Source organism: Cricetulus griseus (assembly GCF_003668045.3).
Source record: "Cricetulus griseus strain 17A/GY chromosome 1 unlocalized genomic scaffold, alternate assembly CriGri-PICRH-1.0 chr1_1, whole genome shotgun sequence".
NCBI lineage: Eukaryota > Metazoa > Chordata > Mammalia > Rodentia > Cricetidae > Cricetulus > Cricetulus griseus.
In genome coordinates, this window is record NW_023276807.1 from 271,924,150 (window position 1) to 271,943,096 (window position 18,947).

General features: G+C 46.0%; 1 protein-coding gene across 4 annotated transcripts in view; it reads left to right on the forward strand.

Annotated features, from left to right (window-relative positions):
* The window catches only part of Ubac2 (UBA domain containing 2), a 175,748-nt gene that overhangs the window by 150,232 nt on the left and 6,569 nt on the right, over positions 1 to 18,947 (forward strand). For all 4 annotated transcript variants that reach the window (XR_004772224.1, XM_035452115.1, XM_035452114.1 and 1 more), the window contains one exon: positions 6,906 to 7,028. Coding sequence is in view for 3 of the 4 variants with exons in the window: in XM_035452115.1 (XP_035308006.1) it covers positions 6,906 to 7,028 (123 nt within the window). In the remaining variant the exon portion in view is untranslated. The remainder of the gene's footprint in view (positions 1 to 6,905; positions 7,029 to 18,947) is intronic.

The window sequence follows — 18,947 nt, forward strand, 5'->3', positions numbered from 1 at the left end:
TACATAATATATAAATAAATAAAATCTTTAAAAAATATTAAAAAAAAAAAAGAATGAACAGACTGGAACATCTGTCTGCAGGCTCAGCGCTGATAAAAGAGTTCTTTGCAAGGACTGCTGAGCCCCATTCTGGGCTATAGCATAGCTTGCCCTACCACTGCCCCGCCCATTGGGGTCCCCTCTCCCAGAAATATTTCTGTGGACCCAGTCCAGCCAACCCAAGGAAACAGAGGAAAGGGAGATGTGGCTGAGGATGGCACTGTGGCCAGAACTGCGGTACCCTGAGCCAGAGACTCCAGGCCTGAGCAGGATGTGGAGTTCCTGTCCAACCACCATAGGACTCGCTAGGAAGACTCAGCCCAAAATGGGTCAGCAGGATGAACCACACACAGACTGAAACTGAGCCATCACGGTAGCGTAGGGTTCTGGGTCAGTGGCTGTCCAGCTCCTCCCAGGCCATGGCGCTAACACCTGCCAAGCCTGTGGAGCAGACAGAAAGGCAGAGAGCTCTGGGCTGAATACATGGGAAGAGGTGGGTGGCACTCTGTCGACAGCACAAGGCACAGCCTTCGGAGGTTTGTCTGAAGTTTTGTGTCCTCAAGCTACTGACCATGAACTGGGGTTTGTTTTGTTTTGTTTTCAGATGGGGATTTATTCTGTGCCTTGTATTATCCCTCCCACTTCTTATCCAAATAAAGAATGCATTGCTAGTTTGTGTGTGTGCTAATGGAAGTAGAATTCCTTTTTCTCTTCTCCCCAGTTTCTGCCTGGAAGCTCTTGCTGAGCAGCGGCCTCGGACAATATTTCCCTCCTTGAAACTGGTAACTCATCCTCAGTTCTCAGTTGGGTGCGTGTCAGGGCCCAAAAAATATCATTTATGGTATTTCAGATGCAGGCTTCAGGCTCTATCCCAGGAGCTCAAATCTTACATTGTCTTTTAGATGTCGGGTGGTTACCACCGGATGGCTTGGCCTCAGTGGAGAATGTCTTCTAGTTTGCATAAAAACAGACCTAGGCCCTGGGTTTACCCGCACCTGTTCTGAGGGCTTGTTTACCTGCCTAGGGACTGTTTAGGGTGCCTCTAGGAAAAGAGGAAATACTTGATATCAGCTTTATACCTAGTATAAAGACAGTAGATGTCTTTTGCTGTCACCCCCACTGTTGGAAAGCTCTTTAAGAGGATGCTTGAATAAACCTTAGACTCCAGTTTCCAGCATGGAGTGAGAGCCCTCCTGAAATGACAAGATGTGTCTCTCTCTGTCTCCTCTTTATCACCATTGGGTAGCTAAGAGTTTCCCGGTCCAGCTCTCCCCAACTCAGGGACGGACCCAGGGCCATTGGGCTGGCCTCGATTGCAGCCCCAAAGACATCAGTCCACAACAGATAGCCTCTGTAGCGAGGGACTGGTGCAAGCCGAACCCCAGCAGGTGGGCCACCTTTCACCAATCCGATCCGCACAGCCTGCTCAGTTGGTAATGCGCATTTGTCAGCTCAGATGAGCTCTTTTGGGAAATAGTAGGAAATAGTTGGATCTGTCACAGTTCACCCTGTTCACCTCCCAGGACAGACAGCATGCTGCACGCTAATAAATGAAGTTCAGCAAGCTGCAGTTCCCCCAGAGCTGTGAAAACAGCACAGAGAATCACAGTTAGCCCTGTGACCTGAGGAGCGGCCCTGTGGACTCTCTTCACCTCCACAGCCTCCCACCTCTGTTTCTGTGTGAGAGGATAGGTAGGTCCCTCTGTCCCTGAGGCATATTTCAGCCTCTTTAGTGAGCTTCCTCCCGCCCCACGGCTTCATTAGCCTACCACCTAGTCTTACAGGTTAGTTATAACTAACTCCATATCTCCTCAGAAAGCCCGAGTAACATAGCTCAGCTGTGTGCTTTGCTCTGTATCTCTCCGGTCCTCATCCATGCAGTGGGTAACTCATCCCCAGTATGTAACTGTGCCAGGTCTACACAGGACAGAATGGAGTCCCGTAGAGCCTGTGTGAGCGTCAGGCCCGTCATTGTGCAGCTGAAATGTATAGAGAGCTGACAGTACAGTGAGATATCTAACCCTGCTCATGGGGAGTGGTCACAGGTTCCCCAGTGGGAGCAGAGATGGTAAGAAAGACTACTAAAGCCATTGGGAAACATTTTGATTGTTGTGAGAGCACTGGGGACCTGTTGGTAGTGAGAGTGTGGTCCTTGTGGTATTTGGAAAGACTTTGTATGTGCTGCCTTGTAATTTCTATTTATCTTCCTTGCTTCAAAAACCAAGTAGAATAGAATTGATACACACGCAGATACAAGGATGCCGCTGTCTTCATTCTGTTCTGCCAAATATTAAAAGGTTTGCAACACAGAAAACAGTGCACTGCTCTCATTAATTCTTTTTCTCATTTGGGAAATATAGTTATCTCATTCTCTCTCTCTCTCTCTCTCTCTCTCTCTCTCTCTCTCTCTCTCTGTGTGTGTGTGTGTGTGTGTGTGAGAGAGAGAGAGAGAGAGAGAGAGAGAGAGAGAGAGAGAGCGCAATTGGGGCTTGTGGAATGGCTCAGCAGGTTCAGGCCCTTGCCACTGAGCCCGATGACCTGAATCCAGTTCTCTACAGCCCACGTGGTAGAAGAAGAAAATCTAGTCCTGTTTGCTCTCTGACCTCCACATTTGTGCTGTGGTGTGTGCCCACAAATGCACGTATATGCACACACAAATACCATGAAAAAAAAAGTTAGGAATTAACGCATGTTGTTCATTAGTAAGTGTTTTTAAATGGAGGAAGGACACAGTAAAACTTGTGTCTCTGCCCTGCCCTGGAAAGTGGTCTGACACAAAGCAGTACAGTATCAGAAGGAGACGAAGCCTGGAGAGCTGTTCATGCTGTGGGCAGATGTGGACATCACTCTCCGGTTGGGACATGGGACAAAAAATGGCATTGGAGACAGGTTTGGGATGTGCTTTAGGTGGAAGTGTTTCCAGGACACCTGGTTCTGTAGTTATGCGGCTCAGTATCTCGACCAGAGACCTCACCACAGGCATGGTGTCCAGAGCCCTGTAGGTAGCTGAGAGCTAGCCAATGGAACTGGGAAAAAGAAGCCTCTGAAACACAGCCTTAGGGGACCCTGTTTGAAGGACATGGGAAGAAGGGAACATGGGGCTGGAAATACAGAAGTCTGATATCGCCAGAGCCCAGAGAGAAAGCTGTGATTGAAGAGTGCCCAGTGGATCCCAGCACAGCTGAAGGTTAGACGGGACACAACTAAGGAGGTTCCACTGGAAAAGGAAGATGCACTTAGTGATTTGCAGACCAGATTTGAACTTTTACCAGGCATGAACATCATCTTAATCCTCTTTCTAGCTCCACTGCACAAAGTATTAGCAGGTATATCGTAAACACTGGATAATTCTGTCTCTCTCTCTCTCTCTCTCTCTCTCTCTCTCTCTCTCTCTCTCTGTCTGTCTCTCCCCCTCCCTCCTTCCCTCTCTCTCTCTCTCTCCCCCTCCCTCCCTCCCTCCCTCCCTCCCTCTCTCTCTCTCTCTCTCTCTCTCTCTCTCTCTCTCTCTCTCTCTCCCTTTCTCTGTCTCTGTCTCTGTCTCTTTCTCATCCGTCTATCTCTAGGGCACCAGAAGAGGGGATCTGATTCCCTGGGGTGAGAGTTACAGGTGGTACTGAGCTGCCTGATGTGGGTGCTGAGAACCAAATTCCAGACCACTGAAAGAATAAACACTATGAACTCTCAGTCTCTGAGCCTCTCTCTAGCCCTTCATGTCACATTTTGGTGCTAACCGCTTGGTCTTTGTAGGAGTCTTCAAGCACAGTGGTCGGCGGACAGCACAGTGCAGGTAGCTCGGTGTGTGAGTACTGAATTTCACTCCTGGCCGACTGATAATGAGTGTTCCAAACAGCACAAACTGAGAATGACAGGTATAACGTTGCCCCAGAGGCCACCGTTTTACTCTTCAGGACAATCTTTGAGAGCACCCACTTGGCTAAGGAAGCAGCTCCAGCCGCACTGCATAACGCTGTGCTGGCACAGCAGCAGTGAGGAGGGGGTGTGCAGATCCGTCCATCCGTCTCTCAGGCCTCCAGGGTCCACAGCAAACTGCAGAGGGGTAGTGTTTCACTGTGATCCCTGTGTTTGAGGGAGAAGAAGCTCTCAGGCTGTCTTAAGTGCTTACCTGTAGAGAGTTCTCATCACACCTTCAGACCCCTGTGAGCCCGAGGCATGGTTCCCATTGTACAGTGGAGGAAACTGACAGTCAGGGTCCCATGGGCAGAGGCAGAGCTGGGGTCTGGACCCAGGCATTGTAGCTCTGGAGACTGCTCTTGACACGACTTGGTCCTGCTCTGTCTCTGAGCACCTGGTAAAACACCTGTGCTCCTCCCCTCCTTGGGTTCAGCCCCAGCATCACATCTTTGAGCTCCGTCTATGTTCTGGCCGAGGTTAGAGGTCCACCCAGTGCTTGTCTAGACCTTTGGCTATGGCTTCATGGCTTCCCTCATAAATGCCAGAAGTCAATGTGTTTGGTTTTTCTGTTTCTGGGTATTTTGTCTTCCTGCAAAAAAAAAAAAAAAAAAAAAATCAACTCCATGAATACCAGGGTAAGACCATGTGCCTGGCTCATGAAGCCATGCATGCCCTGGCCACAGTGTGCTCCTCTGTTCTAGCCACATCTAGAACACATCACGGTCTGGAGAGCACGAACACCTGTTCACACAGCTTCTTCTTAAGATTCTAGAAATAGTCACCATTGCTCAGCCCAGGAAAGAAACAGTTGTTCATTTTCACAAGAAACTTCCTTTAAAAATCACCTTGACAATTAACAACTAGTATTTTATAAAATAGCTCTTTCCTTCTACTTTTGTGAGGTGTGTGTAAAGGAAGTGCTTCCTGTTAACCCTAGGTGCAAAACGCCTGGCAGCTGAGAGCTCCTGGAGCCCTCTTTCTAGGTTCTCTTCTGTATTACAGGCCGGCTCAGGGGCAAGGTGGAGTGGGGTTACTGTCATTGTTGTTGCATCACAGAACATTCTCCAAAGGACCTTTTCAGCCCTCACTATCACCCAGAGAGGGAGCTGGGAGATGCTAGCCTGGAAAAGACTGCCCAGACCCTGAGACGTTGCTCCCTGATATGTGCTGCCATGAGCAGCCTGTAGAGTTCACATTCACTTTAATCACCCCATAAACGGAGGCGCTGAACTTTTTATTTTGTCCGTTGGTATGACATACCTTACTGTTCTTATTTGCGTTTCCCCAAGAGCAGGTATTTGTTGACTTGAGGCTTCCTCTGTTATAAATGTCCATTTATGTACACTCTCTACTTATCTCTTGTCATTTTCTCATTAGTTTTTAATATAAGTAAATGCTCTTGTCTGTTACATGTTGTGAACATTTTATTATTTTATTTTTGTTTTTCAAGACAGGGTTTCTCTGTCTAACCTTGGCTACCCTGGAGCTCACTCTGTAGACCAAGCTGGCCTCAAATTCACAGAGATCTGTCTGTCTTTGCCTCCCAGGTGCTGGGATTAAAGACGTGCACAACCACCGCCCGGCAGAACATTTTCTTTTAAAATGTAGTTTGTCTTTTAACTCTATTTTGTTTGCCAACAATAGCTGAGCTTTTAGTATAAGTTCTTAGTGGTAATATAATTAATTTTTAGCCATCTTTTTCATATTTTTGTCTGAGAAATCTTTTTCCTGTCACAATGACACGAAAGTATCCTCTTGTAAAAGTTCTAACACTCTAGCTTCCCATGTTCTAGTTATTAATCTGTGGAATGTATTTCACGTACCATCTGAGGCAGAAGTCTAACCTTTTCGTGTCTTTGGCCATTGTCCAGTCCTGTTTATTAAACAGTCTGGCTGCCTCTGATTTCTTGGTCTTTCCATTTGGCTGGCTGGCTGGCTGACTACATCCCAGCTTGCTTCTGCTCTGTCTGTCCATGTCTACTTGTTTCTGGTGTCTTGGGATTTCCATTTCCTCCTATTAGTCAGCCAATGTTAAGTATTTTCCTTAAGTGTTTTAGGTCTCCATAAGGATTAAGATTTTCAGACTTTCACAGTCTAGAAATAGACATTTTAAAATTAGTAAATTCCAAGATCTGCACACAGCTGAAACCAGGCATTTTAGACAGCATTGTGCCATGCATTTTTCTTCAGATGTGAAGCCAGAAGTGGCTTTATCATCTATCTTTGGCATCCACAGAGCCAAATGCTCAGTAAGTTATTGATCCTAACTTGTGGACCTTTTGCCCTTTGCTCTCTCTAGCTTGTTGTTGGATGTAGGCGTTATTACAGTCTGAGGTCTCCCACCAGAGATGCTCAGGACTAAATACATAGAAGACAGGGAGAAGGGGCTGGAGAGATAGCTCAGAAGAGCGCTGACTGCTCTTCCAGAGGTCCTGAGTTCAATTCCCAGCAACCACATGGTGGCTCATCCGTTATGAGATCTGGTGAGCAGATATACATGGAAGCAGAATGTTGAATACATAATAAATAAATAAATAAATAAATAAATAAATAAATAAATAAATAAATAGGACAGGGAGAAGCGGCATCCTATACGGCTGTTGGAGGAACCTTGGTTTTCTTCTTGCTTCCTCTTCCATGTCCTTCTCCAGTATATCCTGCAAATCCTTGAGCTCCCAAAATGTAGCCATAGCCACTGTTGGGACAGGGTCAGGGAGGCTGATGTCAGATCTAGTGTGGCCAGTTGCACAGAACACGTCTCTCCTCTGTGTCTATAGCAGGCCCAGTTTTATCCTCTTGGTTGAGGGTGTTGGGGAATTTGGGGTTTGTATCACAGTACAGCAGATTGGTGCAGCATTTGGTTTCCCAGCTGGAGCTGTGAGCCTTTGGGGAGGCTCTGCGAGGTGTGGAGCACTCTGTCCCTTTCCTGATGACCCTTCGTTGCTCTTTTATAGGGAGGAATGATCAATTGGAATCGGCTTTTCCCCCCTTTACGTCAGCGACGAAATATCAACTATCAAGATGGTCCTCGGTCTGAAGAGCGAGTGTCCCCTCCCCTGCAAGTTTCTGAGGAGCAGGTAACCCGTGACAGCTGTACTCGGTCTGATTCTTACTGCAGGCTTGAAGCAGTTTGGGTCAACAGGAAATCAAAGCTTGGTTTGGGGGCTATAGAGATAGTTGGTAAAGTGCTTATCTGAGGCCCAGAGTATAAAAATGACAACTCTGCTAATCTCTGTCCTGGAAAGGCAGAAATAGGAAGACCAGGGGCTTGCTTAGGCAATCCAGACTAGCCTAATCAGCAAGACTCAGGTCTCAGAAAAAGGTGCTCTCATCTCAAAAACCAAAGTGGACAGCATCTGAGAAAGGGTCCCCAAGGTTGACCTCTGCAAGGACATATGCCTGTGTGCATGCACATGCACATACACCCATAAGCCAGTGTGGTAGTACACACCTGTAATCATGGTATATAGGAGGCTAAGGCAAAAGGATCTTGAATTCCAGAACAGCTTGGGTCACATAACAAGATCTCATCACCAGAACAGAATAAAAAATAGAAATGGATGAAGTTGACTCCTTACAGAGGGTTGGGAGAGGAGTAGAAGATTGGGAGAGAACAGCACCTTTGTGTGGTTTTGACTTTTAAGATTTTAAATCGTGTTAATTGTTTATGTGTTCAAGAAGTAAATAAACAAAAATGTGAACTATCATAAAATTGAAAAGAAATAGGACCCAACTGTATCCCAATGAATACATGTGCCCTTGTTTTTGATGAAAAGGCTCAGAAGCAATAATGTCCCAGTAGTGACAAGCACACCTACTGTTCCAATGTCCCCCCTGGTAGATCCCATGCAGGGTGGAGATGAGAGAACCCTAGAACATCTGTGCTCGCTAGTAAGGCAGTGCTCTATGGCTGATGGCAGCTGAAGGATCCCACTGGCCATATTGGCGGCTTCACTTTAAGCCTCCACATGAGAATAGTCACAGCGTGTAATCCACTGGGAACAGGGCCCACGAGTTCATACTGACGGTTACTTCCTGTTGCTGTGATAAAAGCCACGGTCAGGACACAGTATAGAAGAGAGAATTTATTTGTGCTTATGGTTCCAGAGCGATGAGTCTAGTTTGTCAGAGAGGCATAACAGCAGCAGGAACAGGAAGCTGAGGTCTCGCCTCTTCAGACACAAGCAGGAAGCACAGAAAGCAAACTGGAAGTGAAGTGAGTCTTAATGTCTAAGCCACCCTCAGTAACGCACTTCCTCCAGCAAGGCTTCACCACCCAAGCCTCCCCAGACAGTGGGAACCAAGGTGTTCAGATGCCTGAGACTGTGAGAGACATAAATGTTACAAGAAATGTGTAGATAAAAGGGGCACAGTTCTGTATAGGAGACCAGACAGTGTTTTCCTAAAAAGACAATGCAGTTTCGCAGCTGCCAGAGTAAGCATTAGTTTAACGAAAAGGCACAGTATATGAAGAACTGTGCCTTTCTACACTCTCACAGCATCTCCCCATCAGTAAGATACTTATTAATTACATGAGGAAAATAATAACCATACAGTAAAGAAATTGGGCACCACCCAGTTACCAAAATTAACATTATCAATAATGGAACAAAGAGGCATTGTATTTATACCCTGAACCAGGACTCAAAACACAGAGCTTCGCACAGCCTGCGAGACCTCTCTAACATACCTAACCTGCATTCTTCAAGAATAAGAATGCCACAGACTGCTCAGGTGAGAGGACATGAGGAAGCTGCTCCTCCTCAGCAAGGCTGTGACCTGGGCTGGACGTTGTAGAAAATGATCTTGCAGTGAGTGAAAGGCCATTTTTGTTAATCGGTTGATGAAGTAGACTCTAGGCTTCATGAGGGTATCGGTGTCAGATTCCAGCTTTTCAAGCTCCCCTGGCAGTGGCTGGGAACCAGGCTCTAGCTTGGGAGGTGATGAAGCCACTTGACAAAACCACAGCTGCTGACTCTGGGTCCTTAGGGATCTTCTGAAGTTTCACGTTTGAAATTATTTCAGATGAAATAAAGTCCAAAACACTGCAGTGTTAACACTTGAAATTTCCCCCTGCCTGGGAAAGGCAGGTTTCCACGGCTGGCTACACTAACTAGCCATTTGTCCTCAGCCTGTGCTACAAAACTGTCCCTCCATACTCTGTGCCTCAGAAGAGCCATGAGCAGGCTCCTCCTGCCTCCCTGCCTGAGGCCTGAGTCAGTGCTTTTGCCAGAAACCTGTCCATGTGCCTGACGACGTCAGCTGTTGGTAGTCAGTCAGCCCCTTTGCCCGGCAACTTCTTGCCTCAGGCTTGTATTTCACTAACATTTTAGTTTTGGGCAGCAAAGGACCAGATGTGCAACCAGAGTTCCTTTTTATTTGCTTATTTTATTTTCAGACAGGGCCTCACTTTGAAGCCCAGGCTGGTCTCAATGCATGATCCTGCTGCTTTTGCTTTCTAGTGCCACGATTAGAGCCACGCAGCGCGTCTGACCAGCATATAGTTCATTTGCCCTTCTTCAAAATTACTCTCTGGGCGGTGGTGGCGGTGGCTCACGCCTTTGACCCCAACACTCCAGAGAGAGGGGGAGGTGGATCTCTGAGTTTGAGACCATCCTGGTCTATAGAGAAACCCTGTCTCAAATAAATAAATAAATAAATAAATAAATAAATAAATAAATAAATAAATAAATAAATAAATAAAATTCCTAGGCAGATATCATCCCAGAGATGAGGAAGAAAAGTCTCAGTAATTTGCTAAAATGTGAGACTGTTGCAATGACAGATTAGAAAGTGACAGTTGTCTGTCTTGGTGAAAACAAACACCAGAATTGTGCTGTGTGACTGCTCACCTTATGCAGCAGTGAGTCACAGTCTTCCCAGGGCAGCCTGTGGACGTCTCCAGTGTTTACAGCTGAGCCACTGCTTGGTTTTGGCAGTTTGGGCAGAGGAAGAAGAAAAGATGTCAAAAGGAGAAGCAGGGGAATGTGAAAATGTGTCACTGTTCCGTAGGGTTTTTCCCCTAATGAGTGATGTTTCCTTGATCCTCCCAGAAGGACAGTGCCAAGGATAGAGCGTGCAGGAGCTGTGAACTCTCCCTCACTGTTGTCTGTCGTGAGAGGATGCACACTCCTCCCCGCCCCCTTTCTCTTTCTCACTTGCTTCCTGAATCTTGTGTTTTGGTGTTCCTGATCAGGTGCGGACCATCAGAGTTCTTGCAGCCCATAACTGCAATGCACACTCTTGGCATGTTACTATAAAAGAGTGAAAAGGTGTTCTTGGTTGGGTGTGGTGGTGCAGACCTTTAACCCCAGCGCTGGTGGATCTCCATGAGTTTGAACCCAGCAGGATCTACACAGCAGGTTCCAGGCTGGCCAGGGCTGCCCAGTGAGGCCCCATCTTAGAAAAAAAGACTCCTAGAGGCTCACAATTAAGTTCAGAGAGCTGTGATTTATGTGTGGTCTCAATCAACTTACTAATGCTGGTGACTATCAGAAATGTTAACATATTTAAATGTGATTAAACTTTTTATCCCTAATTTTTCAGTTAAATACATTTGTATCTTTTTTAAGTGTTAGGGTCCCATGCTGTTTGCTTCCACAGCACTGAGGGTAAATCCCAGACCCTGGAGCATGTGAAGCAAACACTCCACACTGAACTGCAGCCTCACCTGAGTCCTGTGACCTGTGATGTATTACGTGTATGCGTGTTGGGTCTGCAGAGGCCAGAGGTGGTTGTGAGCCTTACAGTGAGTGGGCTGTGAATCAAACTCCAGTCCTCTGTTTAGAGCAGTGTACACTGTTAACCACCGAACCATTTTTCTAACCCTTGACTCCTCTAACTTTAATACATCAAAGAAACAGTAACACATAAAGAAGCCCTGTCTCAAAAAACAAAAACAAAGCAGTAACTGGTTTTTTGTTTTGTTTTGTTTTGTTTTATTTTTTGAGACAGGGTTTCTCTGTAGCTTTGGAGGCTGTCCTGGAACTCACTCTGGAGACCAGGCTGGCCTCGAACTCACAGAGATCCGCCTGCCTCTGCCTCCCAAGTGCTGGGATTAAAGGTGTGTGCCACCAATGCCCGGCAGCAGTAACTTTCTAAATCCAGAAAAATGTAAAAGTTTTGTTTTTCTACTATACACGGAGTTCAGGAATTTTAGTGAGAGTCCTACAAGAAAACCTAGTTAATGGGAACTGCATCCCATGGACTTTGTAAGCCAAATATTCCAAGAAAATGTGTCACAAGTTGGCATTCAGTCATAGATGCAAGCCATCTCTACTGCCTCTGTTACTTTTGTTGGTTTTGGAGATCCCAAGTTTTTCAGAATCCACCCTGTTTTCAGTGAGTAGACCATGGCTCCTCTGCCTGCTCATCACCCAGCTTCCTTTTCTGTACCCAAAAGAGGCATTCATGGGAGAGGCTAGGGTGAAGCCAGAGCCACACATCACTGGGTATCTAAAGGTGACCCCAAGAAGCCAAGGCACAAGAGGGTGTCACACCTGCCTTCTTTAGGCAGACATTCAGAGGGGAACATCAGAAAAACTCAAGCCCTGGTCTAGAGACAAGGCTGCACACGTCTCTAGAGGGCCTGGCTGCTTCCTGCCCTGATGAGAACTGCACCCCAAGTCAAGTTCAAAGACACTGGCATGCCTGCCTATTGCAGGGTAGCTATGGGACCCATGACAGTGGAAAGCAGCCCTGTTGTAGCTACACAGATGCTGAGGGATGGATGGTGACATCTGCTGCAGAGAGAGGCTCACCAGGGTTGCCTAGAGGAGAGCTTTCTTTTTATACATATATGAGAATCTGCCAAAGCACAGAGTTTCTCAAATCTCTTTCTTGTAACCAAATGTGCTAGAATGTCTACCTTAAGGATTGCTTTCTCTTCCCACTCCCTCCCCCTGTTTTCTTTCTAATCGTTTCTATTTATTCTTTGGTAGTTTTGTACATGTACATAATGTACTTGGATCTTGTCCTTGAGGTCCCATGCCCTCTGTTTTGTTCTTTTTTAATGATCCACTGAGCTTGATGAAGGCTGCTTGCACAAGCATGGGGTGGAGTTTATTTGCTGGAGCATCGGCACTAGACTGATGGCTGCACCACCAGGGAAAAATTACTTTCTTCCCTAGCAACCATTAACTGCCAGCAGCTCCTCAGCTGGGCTGGAGATTTGTGAGCCCCTCCGCCACTGTCCTGGACTTTGTGCCCCTGGGTGGCCCTGGCTGCTGTGAACTCACGAGTGCAGTCCTCACCATCCTCTTGCCTGACCAGGTACACTGTGATACCACACTCATCCTAAAATCAGTGTATGGTAAAGGAGCTTATCCCCATGCCCAATGACCTCAGTTTGCTCCCTGAGACTCATATGGTGGGAGGCGAAGACTGACTCCCACAAATTGTTCTCTAACTCCTACACATACACCATGGCACATGCACATAAATAATAAATGTAATAATCTTGGACCCTAAATAAGATTTTAATTGACAAATAGTGAAATTTTGTCATATTTACTTGTTTTTTGTTTATTTGTTTATAAACCAAAGGAGGAAAGAAAATTTCAAATTAGACTCAGACCCTCTCAGGTAACACCCCCAAAATGAGTTAAACATGCTGAAACCAAAGCTGACAATAGGTGAATTTGCACTTCCTTTCCTAGTAATGTCTGCCTTCATTTTAGTCAGCCTGCAATTACCACCTGGCATGGAGCTTGCCCTTTCCTGTGGACCTGCAGTGTGCTAAGTCAAAGACAGGGGGCTCTGGCAGGGATATAAATAACGGGAGACCCCCTGTGTACCGATTAGGAAGAACAAGAGCTGCACGCCGAAGAGGACTATCGGCCGCAGCACTGGGGGAGGGGAGCTGGCACCAGCAGGTAACAAACGCTGCTTATAACGGAGAGACAGGGCAGTCCTGGCCCTGCTTGTCACATCAGGGTTTGCATGGGAGTGAACACAGAGGGGCGCCCAGCTGTGTACCGGGTGGGGCCGCTATCCGGTGGGCATCTCGACCTGTAAGCATCAGAATTTGGGAAGTTAAAAACCCAAAACACCATTTGTTTTTGACACTCTTAACTAAAGGGAAGTTAAAGAAAACCACAGTCTTTGCTGAGCAAACCAAGCAGTTATCATTGAAGGTGTTGCTGTGAGCCGTTGGAATGTGTGTCTGTCCCTTTGACTTGTAGCACAGGAGGTGAGCTGGGATTGGAGAACTGAAGTACCATTTTGGTAATTTCTTGGAGTAAAAAAAAATTATCCTGAGATAGGGAAATGTGAACAGGTTATCAGAGTTATTTGGAAAAAAGGTGTTTTTTAAAAAGGAAAAACTAGGAAAGAATTGTATCTGTGTGTAGGTTTCCCCCTCACAGTGTGGGCTGTTTTCTGAAGAACCTGTGGGAGGGAAAAGTACAGTCTACCTGTTGTCAGCTGACAGTGACAGTGCCCTTTGCTGGCTGTAGTTCCTATCTGTGTTTGCTTCCTTGGGTCAGCTAGCCACAAGGCTGCCTCATGTCACAGGAGACTGAGTAGGTCTGTGATAGAAGGCAGCTGACCAGAGTCACAGTCTGCTCTTGGTAGGAGGGGACTGGGCACAAATGCACACCCAACCCAGGGAGGAGGAGAAAGGAGGCTTCCTCGGTACCGTGTAGATTCTGTTGCCCTCACCTCAGCTGCAGAAAATAAGCATCCGATGTTCCACTTGGGGAACTTTAATGTCTGCGAATAAATAGTTGTGAAAGGCTGAAAAGGAGCTGGTGTGGTCCCTTGTACCTATAACCCCTGCACTCTGGAGGCTGAGGCACAGGATTGCTACAAGGTTGAGGTCAACTTGGACTATACAGTTTCAGACCAGCCAGGGCTATGTATTGAAACCTTGTCTCAAAAATATGGTAGGTAAGTAGGTAGAGGATGGATGGATGGAATTAGAAGATAGATAGATAGGTAGATAGATAGATAGATAGACAGACAGACAGACAGACAGACAGACAGACAGACAGACAGCTGAGTTGGGCATTAGTCACCTGTGGATGCATTCTAAACGAAGCTGAGGAGAGGGTGTGTTCGAATTTGGACTAGAACCTTCACTGCACGTAAGCTGGTACTTTGCAGTGGTTTTAGACAGTGCCTTCTGTAGTGCCAGAGCAAGAGGAAGGTACCCAGTGGGCTGTGAGACGCAGCAAAGATTGGAGGGAAGGCTTTTCAGAAACCCCCATGGGCCGTCTTGTAAGTTTCTATACAGATTGCTATCGGCCTGGTGTGTGGTAGTGACTGGGATGCAGTGTGCATCCGTTGGTGGCTCTGTCTCAGTTGGAAAATGCATGCATCACAGCATGCCCTTTAAAGAGTTGTGGGTGTCTTTATGCCTTCTCTATTTTGCCCATCAGTTCCTCAAGGCACTCACCTCACTGAGCCTGACCACTCCTTCAGCCCTCATCTAACCCATGCTGGGCTCCTCTGGGTGGGAGAAGATTGACCTGGCCCCAGACAGTTGGTGAGGTCATTACCTGTCAGGGAAACCAGATAACAGGTGGATTGCCACCCACCCCCTTTACTGTAGCTCCATGGGGCAGGTCCTTAAAGGGCTCTCTGCTAAGCCTATTCCAGGCTTATCATCAGTGAAAGCACTAGATACACTTGTCTTCTCAGCCCTGAAAAATATATAACTATGGAAGCCAACTCTGGTCAGAGGTACTTGGTGGCTGACCACAGAGTCTCAAGCACCAAGCTTCCTGCTCACCTTGAGCAGGAGAACACTCTTCAGTGAAGACCTGTGAAAAGCCTGGCTCAGTTGTGAAACCAGCACTGGTGGACACGTGGTTGTTCATGTCTGAGAAAGGGTGGGAGATGTCACACAAAGAAAGCCGTCATTCTTGTGCCAGACACTGCTTACTAGGCAGCTTGGCATTCCAGACCCAAGGGCTCCCACCTCTGTCAGCTCAGGGTCACAACTTACCAGCCCCTGAAACTGCTGCCTGTCCACAGCATACAGACCCACTCCTGGCCAGGCACAGAAACACAAGTGATCTGCAGCTGTGTCTGAGGTACTTAGGGTGACAAGATTGGAGAGAGAGCAGTCCAGTGTTTAGAAGCTCTGGCAGCATGTCCACACACAACACACGACAGGAGAGTGAAATCACCCATCTACTGACTGCCCCAGAGACAGTGCTCCTCAACCAGAAATAATTGCAAAGAACCACCTAAAGCTGTCATTGGAACCCAAGGCTGAAAATAACTAATCAGAGTGCTTACATCAGGGAGGCTTTTCCCCTCCGATGACTTGTGTCCCACATGCCCCCAACCCTTGCCACTCAAGCTGATAGGAACTGGAGGAGGTGGGCAACAAGCTCACTATAAAAGGCCCCATGGGAGGAGAGAGTGACCTTAGGAAACTGAATGGCAAATTTGGTATCTGACATCACGAACCAGATTAGTACTGGGTGACGTGTAAATGTCAGAAAAACCTCTGTGGTCTGAGGATACCAAAATAACCCTGTTGACACAAGATGTCAGAGAGGTATGAGGGCACCTCATCACTGCAGAGATAGGGTGTCAGTCTGTGGAATGGAGGTGACATCTCATTACACTATAGAGACAGAGCGTCAGTCTATGGAATGGAGGTGACATCTCATCACTATAGAGACAGGGCATCAGTCTATGGGATGGAGGTGACATCTCATCACTATAGAGACAGGGCCTCAGTCTGTGGAATGGAGGTGACATCTCATCACTATAGAGACAGGGCGTCAGTCTGTGGAATGGAGGTGACATCTCATCACTATAGAGACAGGGCGTCAGTCTGTGGAATGGAGGTGACATCTCATCACTATAGAGACAGGGCGTCAGTCTGTGGAATGGAGGTGACATCTCATCACTATAGAGACAGGGCGTCAGTCTGTGGAATGGAGGTGACATCTCATCACTATAGAGACAGGGCATCAGTCTGTGGAATGGAGGTGACATCTCATTGACGACAATTGGCATCAAAAGTAACTCCTTTGGGCTAGCTGGAAAGCAGGCAGAGATGCACACAGTCATCTTACCTAGAAGGTCACCGAGGGATTTCAGAAATCTAGCCTGAGTGTGTCAGGTGAAAATGCTCAAGTTTTTAGCAGGCTTCTGCTAAACTCACCGGCCTGTTCACATGATGTAACTCTCTAAGTAAGTATGTATACATACATACCCATATGCACAAACATAACACACACACACACACACACACACACACACACACACACACACACACAGGTCAGCCCACACCCATAGAGTTGCTCTGGGTACCCATGTTTTCAGATGTCATGAAATGAGACAGTGGGGACTGGGGTAGAAAGCACAATGTTATGGTTTAATGTGACATTTCAATGCAAGCTCATGCATTACAGCTTCAGTACCTAGTTCGTGGCAGTTTCTATGGATTCTAGAAATTTTAGGGTGTGAAATCTAACTGGAAGGAGCAGGTATTTGGGGACTCTTGTCCCTGCCCCACCCCCCACCCCCGACTTATCCTCTGCTTCTGTCTGTCACACATGTTCTTGCACAGGCACATGGCTAGACCTTTAGAACAGGGCCACATTAGCCCTGTCCTTCTCTAAGCGTTTCTATCATGTGTCTGGTCACAATTACAAAAATCAGCTATTTAGCACTAAAAGTAGTGTCATTGCTATAACTACATCCTGAGTGTGTGGAGCTGGGCTATGAGAAGAACTTGGAAGTCTGGAGAAGTGGGTTGGAGAAAGCCTGGAATTATGTATGTAGAGCTTAACGGAGCTTCTGGAGGATGTGCAGATCAGAATGCCCGGAGGAGTCCAGTGAAGGCCAGGCTTCGAGGGACTGCTGGAAATCAGGCTCAAAGGAATTGTTAGATTTTGGGAGAAAATTTGTACGAATTCTTTTTCCAAGTCTTAAGACTTTGAAGCTAAGTTTAAAAGTAACTAATTAGGTTCTGCGGCCCTGCTCGGGGACACCTGATGCCAAGGGTTTACTCATCAGATATGAACTCGGCGGAATCCAACTCACCCAGAAACTGCCAAGGCCCTGGTAACAGTTCCGCGTCATATCCACCAGCCCAGGCAGGCAGGGGCTGTTTCCAGTTCTGGTTCTGCAGTCCTGCTTGGAAACACCTGACACCAGGGGTCTGCTCATCAGACCCGAACTCAGCGGCAGGACCCAACACATCCAGAAAACTGCCAAGGCCGCAGTAACAGTGCCACCTCCATCCACGAGAAGAGGACAGACATCAGAGTATTGGAACTTTTTGCATCTACAAGAAGGGAACCTTGGTGCCACACCCACCAGGAGAGGAAGAGACTCCTGCTACACCATCCAGAAGAAAGGATGAGAAGAGGACAATGTAAAAGCACATTCAACAACAGAAAACCCAATATGACACCACCAGAGACTAGAAACCATACACCAGTAAGACCTGAACATCACAATGCAGATGAAGCAGAAGAGAATGACCTTAAAAATATCGGCATGAAAATGATAGAGGACCTCAAAGAGGACATGAGAAAATCCCTTAAAGAAATAGAAGAAAAAACAAACCAAAAAAAAAAATACAAGATATCAACAAATCTCTCAAGGAAACAGTTCAAGACCTAAAAACTGAAATAGAGACGATAAAGAAAGCACAATCTGAGGGAATGCTGGAAATAGAAAAGCTGGGTAAACGATCAGGAACTACAGATGCAAGCATAACCAACAGAATACAAGAGATGAAAGAGAGAACCTCAGGAGTTGAAGATACACTTGGAGAAATAGATTCATCAACCAAAGAAAATCTTAAGTCCAACAAATCCCTAACACAAAATATCCAGGAAATACGGGATACTGTGGAAAGACCAAACCTAAGAATAATAGGTATAGAAGAAGGTGAAGAAATCCAACTCAAAGGCACAGAAAACATATTCAACAAAATCATAGAAGAAAACTTTCCCAACTTAAAGAAAGACATGCCAATGAAAGAACAAGAAGGCTACAGAACACTGAACTAAAAAAAAAAAAAAAACTAAAACAAAAAGGTCTCCTCAACACATAATAATCAAAACACTAAACATACAGAATAAAGAAAAATATTAAGAGCAGCAAAGGAAAAAGGTCAAGTAACATATAAAGGCAAACCTATCAGAATTACACCTGACTTTTCCATGGAAACTCTGAAAGCCAGAAGGTTCTGGAAAGATATTCTACCTACACTAAGAGACCACGGATGCCAGCCCAGACTACTATACCCAGCAAAGCTCTCAATATAGATGGAGAAAACAAGATATTCCATGACAAAACTAGATTCAAACAATACAAACTGCAACCCAAGGAAGTTAACTACAACCAGAAAAATATAGGCAATATATAATCCCACTTTACCAACAGCCAAAAGGAAAAAGGGATAGAATCCCACACATAATTTCACCACCACCACCACCACCACCACCACCAAATCAAAAACAAACAAGAATGAACAATCAATGGTCATTAATATCCATCAACATTAATGGTCTTAACTCACCTATAAAAAGACACAGATTAGCAGAATGGATAAGAAGACAGAATCCATCCTTCTGCTGCATACAAGAAACACACCTCAACTTCAAAGACAAATGGTACCTAAGAATTAAAGGTTGGGGAAAGATTTTTCCAATCAAATGGACCCAAGAAACAAGCGGGTGTAGCAATCCAAATATGCAACAAATTAGACTTTAAACTAAAATCAATCAAAAGAGATGAAGGAGGTCACTTACTACTCATCAAAGGAGAAATCCATCAGGATGAAGTCTCAATTCTGAACATTTATGCTCCAAATACAAAGGCATCAAGTTTGTAAAAGAAATATTACTAAAACTCAAATCACACGTAAAACCACACACACTTATGGGGGAGACTTCAACATCCCACTCTTACTACTAGACAGGAACACCAGACAGAAACTTAACAAAGAAACAAAGGAACTAATAGAAGTTTATGGCGCAATTGGACTTAACAGATATCTATAGAACATTCCATCCAAA